Source organism: Andrographis paniculata, unplaced genomic scaffold (assembly GCF_009805555.1).
Source record: "Andrographis paniculata isolate CXL003 unplaced genomic scaffold, ASM980555v1 Contig59END, whole genome shotgun sequence".
In the NCBI taxonomy this organism is placed as follows: Eukaryota; Viridiplantae; Streptophyta; class Magnoliopsida; order Lamiales; family Acanthaceae; genus Andrographis; species Andrographis paniculata.
Window position 1 is genome coordinate 603,362 of NW_026137594.1, and position 16,706 is coordinate 620,067.

At 25.6% G+C, this 16,706-nt stretch overlaps 2 protein-coding genes across 2 annotated transcripts; one reads left to right on the top strand and one right to left on the bottom strand.

Moving 5' to 3' along the window:
• Positions 1–508: 508 nt before the first annotated feature.
• LOC127258098 (probable mediator of RNA polymerase II transcription subunit 26c) lies at positions 509–3,499 on the bottom strand. The gene is made up of 9 exons (XM_051284749.1): positions 2,814–3,499; positions 2,655–2,723; positions 2,494–2,576; positions 2,320–2,387; positions 2,092–2,150; positions 1,971–2,004; positions 1,132–1,265; positions 928–1,015; positions 509–841 (listed from the first exon to the last, which is right to left on the bottom strand). Exons 1-9 carry the CDS (start codon positions 3,279–3,281, stop codon positions 732–734), a joined length of 1,113 nt encoding a protein of 370 aa, XP_051140706.1. The 5' UTR covers positions 3,282–3,499; the 3' UTR covers positions 509–731.
• Positions 3,500–11,586: 8,087 nt separating this feature from the next.
• Positions 11,587–15,653, top strand: LOC127258099 (WAT1-related protein At5g64700-like). Its single transcript, XM_051284750.1, has 6 exons — positions 11,587–11,845; positions 12,323–12,385; positions 12,506–12,622; positions 13,205–13,460; positions 14,211–14,369; positions 15,219–15,653. The coding sequence occupies exons 1-6, from the start codon at positions 11,673–11,675 to the stop codon at positions 15,498–15,500; spliced, it is 1,050 nt and encodes a 349-aa protein (XP_051140707.1). The 5' UTR covers positions 11,587–11,672; the 3' UTR covers positions 15,501–15,653.
• The last annotated feature ends 1,053 nt before the right edge of the window (positions 15,654–16,706 follow it).

Below are 16,706 nucleotides of genomic sequence, written 5' to 3' on the forward strand. Positions count from 1 at the left end.
TTTTATTATTAACCACTATGCCTTTGATTTCTTTTATTTATTTATTAATTTGAAAGTGACCGTACCACATATTTACTCTACAAAATAAAAATAAATATTAATAGTATATATTATTAATGTACTCATTCCATTGTCATTTTCATCGGTCCACAAGTATTTTCCGTTTTAGTAGATGCAATCCCGATAAATTCTCTGAACTTATCAAATTAAAACCTAAAGACCAAATTTTTACTCATATAAAGTATTTACCAATTATTATTTAAATATAATATTTCTTAAAATTTACGCTAAAAATTAACTATATATATCTTTTGAACAAACGAAAAAAAAAATGTAATTCTTAAAATACTTTAAATAAGAAATAAATACTAAATATCATATATTTTCAAAGAAAATAAAAAAAAAAAAATTGAAAATTTTAATAGTAATAGTCAAGAAACCAACAAATGCAGAATTAATTCGGTAATGAAGCCAATGTGAAAAATGCAGAATTATAAAAAATCCAACATTACCAAATCAAGCAGAGGAAATGATGTATTAACTGAAGTATTTATAATTCTTGTTTCACTTCAGTTTGTTTATATCCTTAGCTCAAAATAAATAATAACGGTTCGAATCCCTGTTTTGGTTTTGGAACGGTCACAGTTTAGCAGAAACCATAATATATAATGCATTGTGTAAATTAACACAGCATACAGCAACAAAAAAGATCGAAAGAAAGGCGAGGAGACTCACCGGTTGAATTTTCCCTGAAAGCCGCCTTTGTTCTTGGCAAAGAAGGCTTTCTTCGGTTTGGGAATGTCGTGGATATCCATCACTTGAATTGTTCTTTGCTTTTTCGCTGTTTAGTGATAAAAAAAATAAAATCGAATGGTCAGTAATACTATAGAGAAGATTGTATGTTTTTTTTGAAGTTTGATTCCTGACCATTCTGTGCTTCTTGGTAGTTTTCTTGGAGTCGCTTTCTTGCTGAATTCAGCCTTTCGTCGTCTATAACAGATCCTCCTTGCATCTTCTGCAGAAGAAATTTTCAAGTAAAATGTCTGCCGTATTTAAGTAAAACCATCTGAACTATTTTGGGATATTATAGTATAAGATGTAATGGAAGATCTTGAGGTTAGGAGAAAGTACATTAGGAGGAGTGGAGGTCGGTTTTGGAACTGGCTGCGGAGGTCTTGATGGAGGTTCTCTTCGAGGCGCGGATTGGGATGGTTTTGGTTTCGGTTCGTGTTCTACGTAATTCCTTTCTGCACTAGAATTCCCATCTGCAAAAACGACAAAAAAGATCAAAACTTGGATTGGTAACTTAAGGGTAAAGTATGGCCGCAGTTAATGTGACAAATTTTATAATTTAGCACAACAACACAACACATCCTGTGATGTTACACAATATATCTACTGACAACATATGACATAACAACATATGAATTGTCAGCAAATGACATAGTCTCATACAACATAAGCTAACATTAATTCCAGCACAAAAATATATTCATACAATATACCTACAAGTATAAACTAGACAGCATGTGCTCACTAAGGCAAACCGTCCCCGGTAAAGTACATTATACGTCCTTGTGGTTTATTAAATTTCACAGCTCGAAAAAAGGAAAAAAGAATAAAAAAAAGTCTGATATTCTATTTATTGCATAGAATTCTTTTATGTTACTATAAGATCTCAACAGAATACTCTCTCTATCCAAAAGTAACTACAACTAAAAACAACAAGGATAGGCTTCGTCTATTTATTGCATAGAATCTCTTTAAGTTACTATAAAATCTCCGTAGAATACTCTATCCATATTTGAGTAACTACAACTAAAAATAACATAGGCTTCGAAATTGAACCTGAGCTTTAATTTCTTAGACAAGATTGAAAAAAGAAGCCGTTATTTCTATATTTTAAGTCATTGTTACTTTCCCCATAATATGATAACAAAATCAATATCAAAATCAGATTTGACACTCACTTCGAGGATTTGGAGAGTACCCGAAATCCGGAACCTGCAAGAATCCAAAAACCTCATTAATTCAACCATGGAGTTTGTGAAGATAATTTGATCTCCTTTTATTTCGAAACTTTCACTTCACCTGGTGATGACCATTCTGCCGATTTCTGGGAATGCTCGGCTGTGGCGAATCCGCATCAGCTGCCACCACAGTCGCCACCATTGTTAACAACACATGGAACCTCTTGCTTATTTTAATTATTCATTTTCATTCGAAAACTTCGTTCTTAGCTGGGATCAAACTCACCTAGAAATACTACTCAGCTATACATGTAACTCGATCTAAGTTTCAAACACCAAATAAATTTACCAAGTAGGTTAGAAGATCCATGAGGTTCATTCACGCTAACCCATTCGCCCACAGTTTCCTTCCATTTTCTGCACTCGAATGCGTACATAATCAAGAAAAGTTCAAACAGAAATGCAACAAATTAACCAATTTTCAAGAGGAATTGATCCATCCATCGATCTTTAAGGAACGAACCTAACAAGATGCTTCACCAATCTTCGAACTTCATTCGACGAATGCTTCCTCAATTGATTCACATATCGTCCTATATCAGTTTCCTATACAAAATTTTCGTCACTGTTTAGAACAAACATAAATCGATTAATCCCCAATCCTTCATGTCACTAAATCCTCACCTTCAGAGCTTGGAAAGTGATATCCATGTCTGACAGTGTTTGCAGCAGTTCTACAATTGATTCATCACTCTAGACACCAATGGAGGATCAAATTTCGATAACAATAGCATCTAATTTCATATACGATTTATACTCAGAAATCAAAATTGAAAGGAAAACCTGGTGTGGATCTTCAAGCTGCTCTTTGATGCTGATAATTGTCGTTTGTTCATCGTCAAATAAACCTCCGAATGGATCCAAATCATCCCCTTCCTCGCTCAAATTCCGATGGTCAGGACTCTTACCAAAATCCTCAATTAAATTGCGATTACTTTTCTCGTCGTCGTCCTCATCATCGTCCTCATCGATGCAGACCTTATCGTTTTCACGGTCGTCTCTATCGTCAAGACCGTCACTATTACCAGCTGTATCATTGCGAGCCTCACTACGATGCCCTTCCTCGACGTCGCCGCTGCAATTAGGACACCGCCGCCCCGCAGTAGCGTAGAGCGACTCAACAATTCCATCTCTCCGGCGTCGCAACTCCTCGCCGTGATCGGAGCCGGCGACTCGAATCGCCGCCTCGATCATCTCCCATATTCCGACTCTCGATCTCGACAGAACCGCGCGAAACTCATCCGAATCCATCGACGAATCGCACCCGCTTTTCCCCGATGCCTCGCCGGAAACAGACAACAACAACGACGACGACGAATCGAATCGAAGATGGAGAGGGTTAATACATTACATCATCATCGGATCTCATCAGGAACGGAATTTGTGGGGAGGCTGGGCAGTGTAAAACGACGTCGTAGAGAGCATACGTACGGTGATTGCGTACCGAATGAGGGAATTTTCATCTTATTCGAACATGAAGCAGCAGACGCTATTTTTAATTTTTTTTTATCGTTTTTATGAAATGACAAAAATGGGCATAATCATTGTGGGTATTTACTGATCTGACTGAAGTGTAAAAGCGTGCTGGCGGGCGGCATTTGTGTGAGGGTATCTAAGGGAATAAACTTTGATTCTCTTTTTTCTATTTTTATTTTTAATAAATGTTTACAATAATGATTAAATCGATAAGAATCGAATTTTCGGTTTTTGATTTAACTACAAATATATATATGGCTCCTTTTAGATATGAATTTTGGAAATTTTATAAAAAATAATAAATTATATATTTTGAATAAATTAATGTAAATAAATTTAAGTTCAAATATATCTATATAAAATATAAAATATTTTTAAATTTATTTTCTGAAGAGATATATAAAAATGATAAAATATAATTAGTACAATTTAATCAGTAGTATCGATTTGACACTATTCTAACACGTGATCCTTATGATTGGTCAACTCAATTTCATTAGAAATTGATAGTAATAATTTTGGGTTGATCAAAATACAATGGGCCACATGACAAGAGATATATAGATAAGGTGAAGAATTTATAATAAAATATTTAAAAAATCCAGCAAAACAATCCTGGGTTATCGATTAATATTATATAAACTCTATTTATTTGTATTTTTTAAATCAATGTTTCTATAATTCGTAAAAAAAAAAAAAAAATCATTAAAAATGTTATATTTAATCTAAATTTTATTTAAAATATTAAATAAAAAAAATTGGTTTGCTCAAGTATTTTTAAACTAAACATACATATATATATTTTTTCTTCTCATTTATACTTACTATATATATATATATATCTATTTAAATTATTTTCACTAATAGACCCTACTAATAATATTTAAAAGTAGTTGTCTTAGGTCGTATCTCTTATGTTTTTGTTTTTAAAATTATTGAATGACATTATTGTAAATATATTGAATTTTTATAATATTATGTCGAATAAACTAAAAAAGAAAAAAAAAAGGAATTATATTTATAGCATATACCAAATTAAGCAAAAATGATTATCTATCAATTAAGCACATAGACATGGGCTTAACAACATGGCCAATTGGTTTTTTTTTTTTTTTTTTTTTGGAGTTTAATTTTATTTATTTATATTTATTCGAATATTGGTTTTTATGGAATGTTTGTAAGAAAAAAATAAAAAATGTAAGAATCCTGAAAATTTTATAATAAAAAATTGAAACCTAAGTAAAAAAGAAAAGGTTTGTTCAGTTTGGAATTGAGTTTAAGTTTTTCATTTAAAATTTAATTTGAATAGTATTTTAATGTGATGTTTTGTGAGTATAAATAAATTTTTTTTATTAAAAATTGTGTCAAATAAATACTGTAAAAAATTTCAAAACAAATTATATAAATATATAAATCAAAATAGTATTTATTTAATTTAATTTAATTTTATAAATAATTACAAAAATAATACTCATATATATGAATAACTTTGGGGGAGCATAGGCTTTCCTTAAAAATTTGGCTTTGGTAACTATCCTTCCCACTTTTATTAAGGATCAATTCTTGTACAAATATAAATAAAATAAAAATAAATTGAACAATTCAATACAAGACAATTATTTTTTTTTTTAGAAAAGATACCAAATAATATAGTAACTATTCAAAATGTGTAAATCAATAATTATATTCGTAACTTTCCTCAATACTAACTATTTTATTGAACTATGGTACTATCTTTTCACGACTTTTCTTTACTACTTTAGGACAAAAAATCGACATTATTTTTCATAAAAGTAACATAGCAATTATTGAGTAAAAAAACTTCTCAAGTAAAATCAATCTTGGTATATATGATTGATGGTATATATAGATCAAGGCTATCAAGAATTGATTAGAAATATGAAAAGCACCATCAAAACATGAGTTATTAGGGCAATATAAATACAAAGGACTAACAACAACAATAATAAATTTCAATAATTATATATATATATATATATAAATCCATATTTGAAATAGTAATTTTCTTTTTTTTTTTACAACAAAATTAATCCTATTAGGATAGGATAACTTTTAGATGGTACTTTTTATATTCCCGATTTCTTGTCGATATTATTGTATTTAGTGCTTCAATTTTTCGTTATTTGTTTTATTCACTTTCGGATTCCTTACTAGCTTTGTCCTTGTTTCTTCTTAATCTATATTTTTGGACTAATTTTTCTTTAGCAAAAGACTTCGGGTTTTTTGTTTAGTGTTATAATTTTATTTATTTATTTTTTTAATGTGAAACATAGATAATTGTGTTAGTAATGTAAATAATAATATTTTATATTAAATATTAATTTTTTGTGATAAAATAAATATATAGTTAGAAACGTGTTAGATATTTGTAATGTATAATAGTACAAATTTATTAAAAAATAAAATAAATACTTATTTTAAAATGATTGAAAATAGCAAATTATGACATATTTTTCAAATAGACGAAGTGACGAGAGTACTTTTAATTTGAAACACGGCATCTAAAATCTATTTATTATTGTAAAAACAATTTAAATTCAAAGACAATCAAACACACAAATTTCTCATAATAATCACATGCAAAATTTTATAAACAATTCATGTATATACGTTGTATGGGTATGACTTTTATTTTGTGAGATATATATCCCGTTCTTTTTTTAATTTTGCTATTTCTCTCACTTTTTATTTTTCATGTTTTTAAATAAAAATCAAAATTATACTATTGTGATATTATTATTATTATTAAACAAATCAATACTGAATGTAATATTTTTTAAAAAATAATAATATAGCCATTTTGAATTTAAAAAGTAACTTAAATAATAATAAATAAAAAACAATTGAAATTTGATTAAAAAACAAAATGATTAAAAGCCACAAAATGACATGCCTTATAAAGGGAAAATTGAAAAACATATATTGTACATATTGTATAATTGTTATTCTTGTTTTTTAATTTTTATCTTAACAAAATATATTATTATTCAAGTATTATAAAAACATCGCGTGAGTTTCACATTTTTTCAAATTTACGCTCTTCTGTCATTGAATGACACGTTATATAATATTGAAGGAAAAATTGCAAAAAATATCCGACACCTATACCTCATTATCACTTTTGTCATGTATTTATCTCTTTAGCAAAATATATCTCACATGTTTTCAAAGGTCGTTATTTCTATCATTTGACCGCGCGTGATTGCGCGTAAGGGCGCGTTGTGTGAATTTCACGCGCGAGAAAAGAACATAAATAACGATTTTTGTAAACATGTAAGATATATTTTGCCAGTGGATAAATACAGGACAAAAGTGATAATAGGGTATAACTGTGGGATATTTTTTGCAATTTAATCTAATATTGAATATATTTACAAAATATTTTTAGCAAAATTGTAACATTTTATTACGGTATCCATAAAGTGCAAGTTAATGCGACTGAGATAGAAATTCACGTGTAATCATTATACTCAAATATCAAATATGTTTTACTAAAATGACAATTAAAAACAAAAATAATAATTAAATATTGCACATAATATTTTTTTGCACTTTTCCCCTTATAAATGTTGTTTTCATTTTTTTTTTTGTATAGATCTTTTTTACTATTTAATATATATTGTTTATTTTATTAAAAATATTGAAAATAAACATAACTAAATATATATAGTAATAATATAACATAATACTCCCTCCGTTCCATATACCAACGTCTGCTACACTTGTAGACATGGTATTTTAGCAGAGTTGTTGTAATTAAAAGATAATTAAGAATGTATCAGTGAAAATAATTATCCTATAATATAAATAATTATAAATTAAGATTAAGATAACTAATTAGTTTAATTAAAATTAAAAAGTTTAAAATAAGATTAAAGTGTGTAATCATTTTCCAAAAAAAGAAAATGATATGGAACGTGGGACAGACAAAAACGACAATGTGGACATGATATGTGGGACGGATAGAGTATAATATAATACTACCTCCGTCCCATATAGCTACATTGTAGACATGGTATAATTAAGAATGTATTAGTGAAAATAATTATCCGATAATATAAATAATTATAAATTAAGATTAAGATAACTAATTAGTCTAATTAAAATTTAAAAAAAAATAAAATTAAAAAGTTTAAAATGAGATTAAAGTGTGTAATCATTTTCCAAAAAAAAATGAGATAATATATGGGACGGACAGAAATGACAACGTGGGAATGTGACGGAGGGAGTATAATATATATATATATATATTGTCTAATCAACTTTAGATTGAAGCACATGTTGCCACTTTATTTAATTGTCAAAAGTTGCCCATTCATGTTTAAATAAAAAAAGCAGGGGCCAACTTTGCTGTATTTATTTATTTATTAGATTTTGGATATATATATTTATTGTTTATATAAAAAAACTCTTAATAAATACTAAATTAAACATATATATTTATCATATTATATTAAAACTTATTTTTATACTACAAAATATTATATAAATAATTTTTTTATCATATTAAATTATTAATTTAATTTAAATTTTATTATTCAAAATATAAAGTTCAAACTTACAACATAACATAATATATATATATAGCATATACTAATGCATATACTTTTATTTAATTTGGTTGTACAATCTTTATTTTGGATGGTGACAAAACAAATATTTATTCACCAAATAAACTATTTTCATTTTGTACTTTGACATATTTTAAAATTATTTTAGAACTTGTTATTGTGTTAAAAATAAGTGATATAAAGAAATTTATATTTTTCAAATAAGAAATAACTAGAATTTCTATTTTAAGAAATAAAAAATTAAATTAATAAAAAAATATTTATATATATTTTCAAATTATTTTTGATATTATTTATTAATGTTTATACTTTAAAGTAAGAATAGTTATGATATTATAGAAAATAAATTAATGTTTCGTACGTTGAAATTCATTTTTATTATTTTTTATTTTTTTGATGACGTTGAAATTCATTTTTATTGCATATATGTATCGTAGGTGTAGATTTTATTGAATTATGTGTATTTAATGAATATAGTTTATTTTGGAGAATAAGGTTTTTAAAAAGAAAGATAAAATAACTTACATGTAATTGTTTTGACTTTTTTTATAAAAAAGTTTTCAATATTTATATTCATAGTTATGTTTTTTTTTTTTTTTTTTTTTTTTTTCGCAATGCACTATAATATATATTTATTTAATATAATATATTAAAAATAATGTTTATTAGAAATATTATATCAAATATTTATATATTACATTGAACCAGTATTTCAATGTAAAAATACATTAAAACACAAAAACAAACCAAACAAATACTACATCCATCTAATGTTCTATTTTTTTTTTTTTTATAGGAAATTAAAAATAACAATATTTTATTAGTTAAGAGAAATATGCATATTTTGATATTTTTGTTTCTGTATTATATATATAAATATGTTGCAATTGTAATGATATGTATGCAATTTATATTAAAATCAAATATATTTTTGTATTACTATGTTATTCATTTTATCATAGTAACAAATAAATACATCTGAATGAGACATATATATAAATTGTTACATTCAAGTGGAACATACCATAAGAAATATGTAAGTTTATTATTTATTTCATACATATTGAAAAACTTAAGAGTGTGTTTCTAGTGTTTTTTTATTCATTTTTTATTTAACTTATTATTACATTTTAGAAATAGTCCATTTAATAATTATTTTTATTTTTAAAACACAAAGTAGAAAATATAAAGCATAATACATTCCAAATCATTATGGACTGTTATAAGGACTTATTTATTTATATATGTAAGTTTTACTGTGTAAATATTTAAAAATAAAAAATAAAAAATAATCCTAATCTCACATTTTTTTGAAAAGTTGGAGGTAAAAATATTTCTTCTCTAAATATATTTATAAGAAATAATAGCATTTTATATTTGTAAAAAAAATAAATAAATGTATAAAATATCTTTAGATTATAAAGCTCACATTTAACAAGATAATTAAAATGGGTATTTATACTTTTTATATAAAATAATAAGATATTTTATTAATATCGTACCATTCACATTTATTAAATAAAAATATACTTCCTCCGTCCACACACAATGTAAATATTTGGCGCATTATAGTGAGTAGTTAAAAATAGTAAAATGACATTTTTCCTTTGCTTTTTGGTGTAAAAGTAACGATGCGATGTAAAGTAAGAGTATTTGTAGAAAAAAAGTGAAATATTTAATGAAATATTTACTTTGTAATTGGACGTCCCAAAATAAAAATATGTATACTTTCTAGTTGGACGAAGGGAGTATATTATAATATTTGTATATACTCTAAATAGCTAAATATGTATATTGCTACCAGATAGAATGAAATATATATAAGGGAACATATATATTCACATGATATTTATTTTAAAACTATTATATCAAATAATTATTTTTACTTTAAATTTTATCTTTTAAAAAGTAAGAACATACTCTTATAATTTCAAATTACGCTGAGTTCAAAATTTGAAATATAATTCAAAGTTTTTAGATAAAATGAAATGGTCGGAGTACTTTTATTATTCGCTGAATTAATTGCGATATATATAAAAAGACAGGCATTAACTTACATCGTAATCTTAATTTAAATTTATAATTAAAAACAATGTCCACACGCACTTGGTTGATAAAAAAAAATTGCATTAAATAAAAGCGCAAAATTGACCTCGATGATTTCTAATTCGAGCCCTATGCCTTTTTCAAAGGAGTGGCTCTAAACCCTTCTTACATAAGAATCACTACAATGCATATGCGATAAAAAAAAAAAAAAAAGAAGCTTGAATTAATGTACCGAAATATCCCTTTTTCAAGGCGACATGAATCCATATATATTGTTTATCTTTTTTTTCTAAAAATGCATACCTATCGTATATTTGTTTGTATCTTCTCTGAAAATAATGCGAGCTATTGAAACGTGATAGAATTTCATTGAAATAAAAAAGTAACAATGGATTTAAAAAGATGAAGTGTAGCCATCGAATTTTTTGAATGGCATTATATTCTTCAATCAACAATAGTAACAACGAAAATTTTATATTTCTATGATGTTTCTAAAATTTACAAAAATTGCATGAATTTCACGTTTAATTTGCTGATGTAGTTTGTTCAAATACTTTTTCCTTTTATTTAGATATGTTTTGTCGTGAGTTCTAGAAAAAGCAGAACCTTTAGTTTCGATTTATCGTACGCAATCAACTAAGCTTGGTTCGGATAAGTTTGTGTAACATAATCAAAGATAGAGAGACATTAGTGTTTTTCTATATTTCTAATTTTATTACAATAAAATACTACTATAGTATATAAAAGAATTTGCTTAATTTATTTTCACCAAATAAATTACATTTACACACAATATTTGTAATTGTGAAATTTAATTAGATATGACAAAATTATAATGAATTAAGAGTAAAATGACTTGGAAAATGACCTAAAACATGTGTATTATTAAATTTCACAGACTATATATTTTTTTGTATATATATATATTATATTTGTAATATTTTTTTACTACGTAATTTCATCGTTTCAATAAAAACATACTAAATTTTCATGAAAAAATCTCATTAAATCACTAATTTATCTAAAAACGGCAAAATATATAAAATACAAACTGAACACACTCATCATATTATATTTTTCAGTTAAAAGGCTATTACTAATTGTATATATTCGTTAATCTTATTATTTACAATTCAATTTATATGCTAATTTCTTATATATACATATAATATGAAATTCAATATCTATTTTTCATTTAAAACACCACATACAATTATTATTTTACCCAAAAATTGTTAAAAGAAAAAACACAAAATTAGTTGAACGATCTTTATCGTCAATTTCTTTCAACTTTGAATTAAAAGAAGGCTATTTAATCATTTCCGAATTATTGAACCATCTCCATCAATACTATCGGTAGCTTTATTACAAGCACGCGCAAATATAGCACAAATATACATATCGGACCTCAAGTGCCATAGCTATAAATACCGAATTTTCCTTAAGTTTTTTTTCTCAACAAAACAACCAAAGCTTTTCATTACATAGGTGATCGATCCCGAGTGATCATAACTATTACAAATTAAATATGGGTGAAAACAAACCATTCTTGGCCGTTCTTACGATCCAATTGATATACGCCGGATACTTCTTGCTGACAAAGCTCGCATTCGATGTCGGTATGAACACTTTTGTGTTTGTCTTCTACAGACAGGCTGCTGCTACTCTTTTCTTAGTCCCCATAGCCATCTTCCTTGAAAGGTAACCTAATTAGCATAATAGATTCAAACATACATACATATATATATATATATAACTGTTGTTACTTTGATTTTTTTTTTTTTCAATTTGTTTACTATGTAATCCTTATTGTTTTGTTCACTGAGCAATTATTTTAAATTTTTTTACTATTTAATTCCACAATTTTGTATAAAAATATATTAATATATTTTTTTTTTACAAAACATCTCATTTAAATAAAACAGAAAATTCATTCATTAAACACCCCGGACATTATTTATTCTCACAAAATATCACATCAAACCTACGGTTTAACAAAAAAATTAAATTAAAAAAAATAAATAAACAGTTCTATCGAAATATACAAAGATTTTATATTCAACAACTATTTCACTTAAAAATAAAAAACCAAAATATATAAAGATAGAAAAATAGTTATATATATATATATATATATGTAATAATTGGGACAGTAAATGGATCATCTGTTTTGTGCAGGAAAAGTGCTCCAACAATGACATTTTCCATCTTCATCAAGATGTTTTTTCTGAGTCTTCTTGGGTGAGGTTTTTTTTTTTTTTTTTTTTTTTTTTCAGGGTCTTCTGTTAAATTTATTTTCGATTAAATTCGAAAACCCTAAAAATGAAATATTATATATATATATATATATTTGTGTTGCAGAATAACAATGGGATTAGATGTAGTTGGGGTAGCTTTGAAGTATACAACAGCTACTTTGGGTGCTGCAACTTCCAACACTCTCCCTGTCATCACTTTCTTTCTTGCACTTCTATTCGGGTATATATATATATATCATCATCATCATCTTCTTTATTTTATTTAATTAATTCCATTTTAATTATATAATTGCTGTAATGTAATCAATTAAATTTGAATATATAATATATATCTTTTTATCAGTTGGAAAAAGTCATGTGTCATATTGGTGGAATAAAGCAAATATATCTTTTGCTCCATACCATGCCATTCTACCTTTTACTGGGAATATCGGTTTTGTTCTTTTTAGCATTTTTTAATTTTTTTTTTTTTACAAAAATATATTATATCCACTTATAAAATATTATATTCAAATTGTTATTTTAAAAGTTAAGTAAAAAAATATTTATTTATTTATCTGCTATTCAACATAATTTCACGTAATAAAAATCGTATATTTTGTTTCCTACCGGACAAGAAAAAAAAAATTATTTAAAGTATATGTCCAAAAATATTTGTACATTTGTATTCTAACATAAACCTATAAAAAAATTCATTAAAACCTTGAACACAAGCGTAGTATGTTCATAACACATCATCAAGGCACAAGTTGTCCAATCTATTTTAATTTTTTTTTTTTTCCGAATAAATTTAATATTGCAGAATGGAGAAACTAAATATAAGAAAAAGCTCGGGAATACTTAAAGTCGTAGGCGTTTCCCTATGTATTGGAGGAATAATCACCATTGCTTTCTATAGAGGCCCTCTCCTCAAACTACTATTGCACCATCACTTGATCACTCCACATTTTCAAAATCACACGACGCCGCCGACGGTCCCTTCTCCGACGACGTGGATTAAGGGTGTCTTCCTCATGATCCTCGCCAATCTTGCTTGGGCCTTTTGGCTTATATTACAGGTACGCGCTTAAATTTTCATTTAGAATAATTACGATAGAAGCGTAAGGTAAATGAGTTAATAGTTTGTAAATTGATTTGAGCAAACTTTGGAAAAATTTGTTCGGTAAACTAAACGAGCAAAATACGAATAAGTAAAATGCGTTTTAGATCGCTTTGTTTAGGAATGATCGATAGTATTAATTAAGAAATTAAATTAATAAATATTGATCATATCCTAAATTGATATATACATATATATTTTTTATAGTAATGCAAATTTTTTTGGATAAATGTTTATTAATTTAAATTAATAAAAAATGGTTTTTTGTATGATTAATTAATTCCATTTAATCAAATTTTGATTTAAGATTAACCTTTTTAAAGTTTGAGTATTCAACAATTTCATAGCAAGCTCGAGTATTTAACAATTTCATAATTTTTTTCCTTTTAGCTCGCGTATATAACAATTTCATACCAAGCTCGAGTGTTTCTTCTGACGTTATTTATTAACATTAATTTATCTTTTTAAAAAAATCATATTAAATATATATTTTATCTCCTAACATAAATTTTTACTATTTCAAAATTATGTAAAACTTCCAAAATTCTTATCTAAGCAAACTTGGAGTGTGTTTTTAGTTGGTAATTTTATTATTTTTATTTTATTTATTATTTGAATTGTAATTTTGAATGTAATATTTTATAAAATTAAATAATACGACATAAAACTTTTGCTAATGTTGTTGAAAATTGTCGCAATATATATTCAGGGCAAAATGCTCAAAAGCTATCCATCAAAGCTGTTATTGACGACCATACAATGCTCGATGAGCACGATACAATCATTCATCGTGGCTGCACTCGTTACACGAGATCCAATCGATTGGCAACTCGGGTTCAATATTAGACTCGTCTCAGTCGCCTATTGTGTAAGAGAATGAATATCAACTAAATTTAACTATAATTTTTGATGAAAATTATTATATACCCCTTGATGGCAATTTATTTACTAGTTTTGATTTTGTTATTATTTTTTAATTAGTACCCCTGTCTGCTAAAAATATGATCATATGACTTTGCACAAAGAGACTAAAAAATAAATAGTATTTTAATAATTAAAAATTAAAGTTATTCAACAATATTTTAGAAAATTCATTAAACGCTATGTTTTTTCAATAGTATATAACGGAAATTGCAAAAAATGTTACTATATTTTGAAGTATGAATATCATTTAAGTAGTTGATTTGAAAAAACATAAGTAGTTATGTGGAGAGAATAATTTAAATACCCCCTCCGTCATAATTCTAAATACGCTCTTTATTATTTGTCTGTTTTACTTCAAAGTATTTATTTTTTATTTTTTAAAAAATAATTATATACACTGATACCAAAATATTTTAATTTTTATTTAAATTACAAATATATAATTACATATATAATTACTCTATACATAAAGTCAAATGACAAAAATATCAAAAATTCTTACACACTTTCACTAACTAATAAAATACCATAATTTTTTAATTTATTACAAAACTCCAAATGACCTATTTGATTGAGGATGGAAAAAATAAATGTTTTACTCCATTCTTTCGTTACACATTTTTATTTGAAATATTTTGTAAATTAGCAACAAAAAAAAAAAGAATATATAAGCTAAAATAAGGAGAAAAAACGCATCTAAATAAAAAAAAAATTTAAAATTTTTACTATATCAATAGCGAAAAATTTAGAACAGATACAATATTACGTATCTATATGAATGAATTTGGCGCAGGGAGTAGTGGTGACCGGATTGACGTTCTACCTACAAACATGGGTTGTCGAGAAGAAAGGTCCGGTGTTCTTGGCAATGACGACGCCATTGATCATGGTATTCACCACAATTATATCGGCCTTCGTTGTCGGGGAGATAATTGGTCTCGGGAGCGTGCTCGGGGCCGTGATGCTCGTCGGAGGCCTCTATTTTGTGCTTTGGGGAAAGGCCAAAGAGGAAGGAACAAACCCTATTAAAGATGTTGAGAAACCATCAAATTTCAAGAACCAACAGCCACAGTGATAATTTGTTACATACCAATTAGGGTTTTGGATTTGTGTGAAGATAAATAAATTGAAAATTTGTTTCTCTTATATGTATGTAAGATTATTAGTTTTATCTTGTAGTTGTTTGAGTTAGTTTGGCTTGCATTTTAAATAAACTTTTTTATTATCATAGATTATCAATAAAAATATAGAATATCATTTCGCAAATATTATATTAAAATATTATTTAAATTAAATTTTAAATAAAAAAAATTAAACAAACACAAACACAAAAGAAACAAAACTTGGTATACTAAATTTCTATCATTAATTGATCTCTATTTTTACTATCATTTACAATACTTTTTTCTTTTTGAAATATCACATTATATTTATTTTTTATTTAAGATATTATATTAGAAAAATAAATTATATAAAATATCACATCAAATGTAAATTTATAGTATATCAATAATTATTATCATTCAAAATCTTTACTATTTCAAAAATATAAAAAAAAAAAAAAACCCAACCAAGTTAATCAATCCTACGGATTCATTTTATATTTAAGTTATTTTCTAGTTGATTTTTAAAATTAAAAATAAATATTGGATAAAATACATTGAATTAAAATTCAAATTTTAAAACATGCTTTTAATAGATATATATATATTTATTAATATAAATTACACACTATAAAAAAAAAATACTATAAGATATTGTTGAAAGTAAATTTTACTGTTTGAAAATATTCTAGATAAAAGAATGATGATTAGTGTTGATTTTTCTTTTTCTTTTTAATAGTTAACTATGAAAATCATGGTTAGGAATACAAATATGTTTGTTTAGTATTTTTTTTTTTAATTATAATTTTAATGTAATATTTTTTATTAAATAATAATAAATTTCATAAAAAATTATAACAATTAAAAAATATTTTTAATATAAAAATAAAATGACTAGAAGAACAAATTCATAACAAAGAAAAAAAAAAAAAAAAAAAAAAAAGGAAACTCTAAGGGTGTGTTTGTTTGGGAGATTGGATTTAATATCCACTGTTCATTCAATTTTTTCCCCTCAAAAATATCAAATCAAACACTTATTTTTTGTTTTTTTTATATTATACTAAAAATCAATTTTACATTCAAAACATCACATCAACACTTATTTATATCGCATCATACAACTATTTAAATTCAAAATTTTTACTATTCAAATCTCTAACTCAAAATTCAAACCCCCA

Bases quoted from the DNA above. Each gene is read 5' to 3' on its own strand.
- LOC127258099 (XM_051284750.1), top strand. From the start codon at position 11,673: ATGGGTGAAAACAAACCATTCTTGGCCGTTCTTACGATCCAATTGATA. The intron at 12,623-13,204 runs GTATATATATAT...TTAATATTGCAG, and splicing joins TTTCTTGCACTTCTATTCGG to AATGGAGAAACTAAATATAA. The intron at 14,370-15,218 runs GTAAGAGAATGA...AATTTGGCGCAG, and splicing joins TCGTCTCAGTCGCCTATTGT to GGAGTAGTGGTGACCGGATT.
- LOC127258098 (XM_051284749.1), bottom strand. From the start codon at position 3,281: ATGGATTCGGATGAGTTTCGCGCGGTTCTGTCGAGATCGAGAGTCGGA. The intron at 2,388-2,493 runs GTTCGTTCCTTA...ATTCGAGTGCAG, and splicing joins TTGGTGAAGCATCTTGTTAG to AAAATGGAAGGAAACTGTGG. The intron at 2,151-2,319 runs GTAAATTTATTT...CTGTGGTGGCAG, and splicing joins TGGATCTTCTAACCTACTTG to CTGATGCGGATTCGCCACAG.